General features: G+C 30.4%; 1 protein-coding gene across 1 annotated transcript; it reads right to left on the reverse strand.

The window, feature by feature from the left end:
* Positions 1-377: 377 nt before the first annotated feature.
* LOC139870676 (zinc finger protein ZAT9-like) lies at positions 378-1,784 on the reverse strand. Its single transcript, XM_071858456.1, has one exon. The coding sequence runs from the start codon at positions 1,782-1,784 to the stop codon at positions 378-380; it is 1,407 nt and encodes a 468-aa protein (XP_071714557.1).
* Positions 1,785-3,663: the final 1,879 nt, after the last annotated feature.

Genomic DNA, 3,663 nt, shown 5'->3' on the forward strand with positions numbered 1-3,663 from the left:
TTTTCAACCCCTCAAAGTGTCATACTTTGATAAAATATTCCCTATATTTAATTGGAGAAAAGATAAATCTAGTCTATTGTGAATAATAAGAATGACAAGATCATGAAGCAACTAAAACAGAACTTAGAACCAAACTCTAAACTTTCTGGAAAATTAGGTATATTTAAGAATTGGATGAATTGAAGAAAATAAACATCACAAAATCTTGAAACATAAACAAAACTGGGAAGTAACTTAAAATTGTTCTTGAATGAATTGGAAAAAATGCATAAAACTTAAAAACAGTCTAAACAGAAAGATGAAAAGTGAACTCTCACCTCTCCAATATCCTCTGATAAACAAGCAAAAACGAAGCGCAAACAGCACGATTTCAGATGTTAATCGTCTTCTGGTGCTGGGAGATTAAGATCGATCATATCGTTATAAATTGGTTCGTCGTCTTCAATTGCTGCAAAGTGATTGATCCTATCTACAGAACCATTAAGAAAATGAGACCTTTTGTGACCCCCTAAAGCTTGCCCTGATTTAAACATCCTAAAACAAATTGGGCATTCATGTCCCTTATTCTTTTTTGGCCTCATTTTCTTTTCATATTTAGCCTTTTGATTACGCGCAAATTCAGCATCTGAATTATTGTTCTTTTTGTGACAGGGTCTATGGCCACCAAGTCCTTGAAAAGAACTAAACACTTTGTTGCAATTCATACATTCATACTTGTTTCTTTTCTTAAAAGATGCATCCTTTTCTGGATAATACGAATCATCATCATCTCGAATTCTTTTCTTTAGAGAATCATCATAACCAAATTCCCTAAACAAATTCCTTCTAATTTCTTGCTTCTCTTCATAAGATAAGTTTCTGTAGTTGAATTCGTTCACCCCTTTTGATCCGTTCTGGTGTTGATCGCCATTTTTAAGATGCTCCTCAACTGAAATATCAGATTCAACTTTCTTGATTCCGTTATTCTCAAACGTGCAACTCTCAGTCTCGTTTTTGACTAAAGTCCATTCCTTTTTACTGTTCTTTACCTCAACTGAAGGCAATTTAGTCTCCAAAACAATCGAATTGTTGTCTGATGATTCCACAAATGAATTAACTCCAGCCCAGTTGGTTGAATCTTTAGATAACATCATCAAACACATTGCTACTTCTTCTTGATCAAGCTCATCAATTTCAGAAACAGGTGAAGATTCATAATTGTGATTGCTATTATTATTGTAAGTTAAGGAAAAAGAAGATGGTTTAACTACAACTTTCTTGTACCTTTTTGACTTGGATCTTGTAACACAAACTGGCTCGGTTTCTTCAGTATCCGAATGACTATCTTCGATCAACTTATCTTCATGATCAAGATTCTCACTTGTCCATGAATAATCATAATCCTTGAAACCCCTATCTTTATCAGAATGGAAAGCCATATGACCACATAAAGCTTTTAAAGATTGAAAACCTTTACCACATTGTTTGCAAACTTTCTCATTTGGGAAAGGTAAAGTTGATGATGAAGAACCAACTGCTCTCCAACTCTTTTTTGGGTTCTCTCTTAACCCATAAGAATTTGCATTCCCATTTTCAGTTCCATTTTCATTAATGATTAAAGTTAAGTTCTTTTTAGTAATTGGCTCAAATTTATCATCTGATTCAGCTGAATTAGCTGCTGCTGCTGTTGCTGCAGTAGCAGCAATTACATGAGACCTCATATGCCCTCCTAATGATTTTCCACTTGGGTACCTTTTATCACACAACTTACACACAAATCTCATTTCATCCTGATCATCATCCATCTTGAATTCCTGATTTCAAGATTGAATTTTGAGAAATACCCAATTGAAAAAAACAAAAATTAAATCAACCCAAAAAATAATAAAGTATAAAGATCAAGTTAAACTTACTACATTTGCTGATTTTTCAACAAACATCTTCTAGGGCTCAAATCCCAACACCACAGACCCACAAATGCTGAGAAACAATTACAAGTGGATCAATAGTCGTACTCCAAAAAGCTCATTAAATTCAGGGAATTTTTGTAGTTCTCGAAGCAGATCATGTCTCACGGAAGTAAAAATTAATCAAATCGAACCCTTGTTTATTGCAATTTGGGGGAACTTCAAGGTTGCAAATCTTTAACAAATCAAGTACTCAAACACCCAAAATCAAAAAATAAAAAAGCTTAAATGAAAAACACAAAAATCAAACCACTTGCTAATCTGTTCAATTTTTTGTATAGATTAATGAAACCCCATAGTTAAAAATCAAAACTTTATTAAAAAAGATGTAATTTTGGAGCAATGAGAGGTAAGAAGTAGTGAAAAAAGAGATGGGGAATTGAAAACAGACTCCATGAATGACTGTTTCATATGTGTGTATGTTTTCTCTTTCTATATATGAGTTGGGAGTTGTAGTCGGAGGAGAATTTCATGCATGGAAGTAAAGTACTAAAATTAAGAGAGAGAGAATGGCACGTGTAATCAAGAAAGAGAAATTCGTTGATTTGATCGGACGGCCAATAGTTTAAGTTTGATCGAATTCAGAGGATCTCAGAGAGACTTCAGAAACTGCCAGATGATTTTGTTGAGTGAAAACTATTTGTTCCTCTTTGTTGGGTACAATTCAAATACACCTTCAATTTTATTTTATTTTCATAATTAATTCATGATAAAAATAAGTAAATATTACTATTAATAATTACACTAATTAATTTTGAATTTTGCTAATGACAACTTTAAAAGTTATCATTAACACGCTATAAGATATTGTACATGGTGATTACTAGTCATTTTTTTAATGTCGATTATCAATATGTAAAATAAAATAAAACGTGCTAACGACAACTCATACAGTCCGTCGTTAGCAAAATTGAAATATAACTTCACTTTCTCAGATAATACTTGAACTCACAACATTGATAAGTTCATCATATACCACTATGATAAAGACAATTGAATATATAATACGTCACATAAGTTGATAAATAGTTTTGCTAGTTATCTTTTTAAATTGTTACGATTATATTTTATGTTCAATAATTAATAATTTTCAACAAATTTTTAAAGTGTCTGATTTGAATTTGAATGGATGCTTATCATAATTAGTAGGATTTTAATAAGAACATCTCGATCAATAAAATTTTATAAAAAAATATGTGTTTACTTTTTATTAAATTAATGTAAATATTGTATCATTAAAACTATCACAAGTGCAAGAAATTTCGGGTTCGAATTACCTTTTACCTTTTATTGTATCATTAAAACTTAAATCGATATGAAAGTTACAAAATTTTAAACATAGTATTTATTGATTAGTAAAAAGGTAACTTTAGTTAAATTTACTTAAAAAAGTATTTCTTAGTCCAACATACTTATTATAATTACAAACTATATATGTTTAAGAAAATGTAGTTCTCGAATAAAAATAAAAAGGTAAATTATACTAGTAATTTTTTATTTTAAATATCAGGCATACTATACCTTATAGTTAATTGACATAGTTTTGGCAAAACTAATTTTTGAGAAAAAGTGAGAGAATTACCATTTGCTTATGTAAGTTTGTAATGTGAGTTTGAATCTTTGTTGACTTGTTGTGATTCTAAAATTTTTATGTAAGTTTATGCTGTCAGTCTAAGAAATGTCATATCGTTGATTTGTTTTTATTCTTGACTTAAAT

The sequence above is a fragment of the Rutidosis leptorrhynchoides genome, chromosome 10 (genome assembly GCF_046630445.1).
Source record: "Rutidosis leptorrhynchoides isolate AG116_Rl617_1_P2 chromosome 10, CSIRO_AGI_Rlap_v1, whole genome shotgun sequence".
NCBI classification, from domain to species: Eukaryota; Viridiplantae; Streptophyta; class Magnoliopsida; order Asterales; family Asteraceae; genus Rutidosis; species Rutidosis leptorrhynchoides.

Excerpts from the sequence above, each read along its gene's own strand:
- LOC139870676 (XM_071858456.1), bottom strand. The coding sequence starts at position 1,784 with ATGGATGATGATCAGGATGAAATGAGATTTGTGTGTAAGTTGTGTGAT.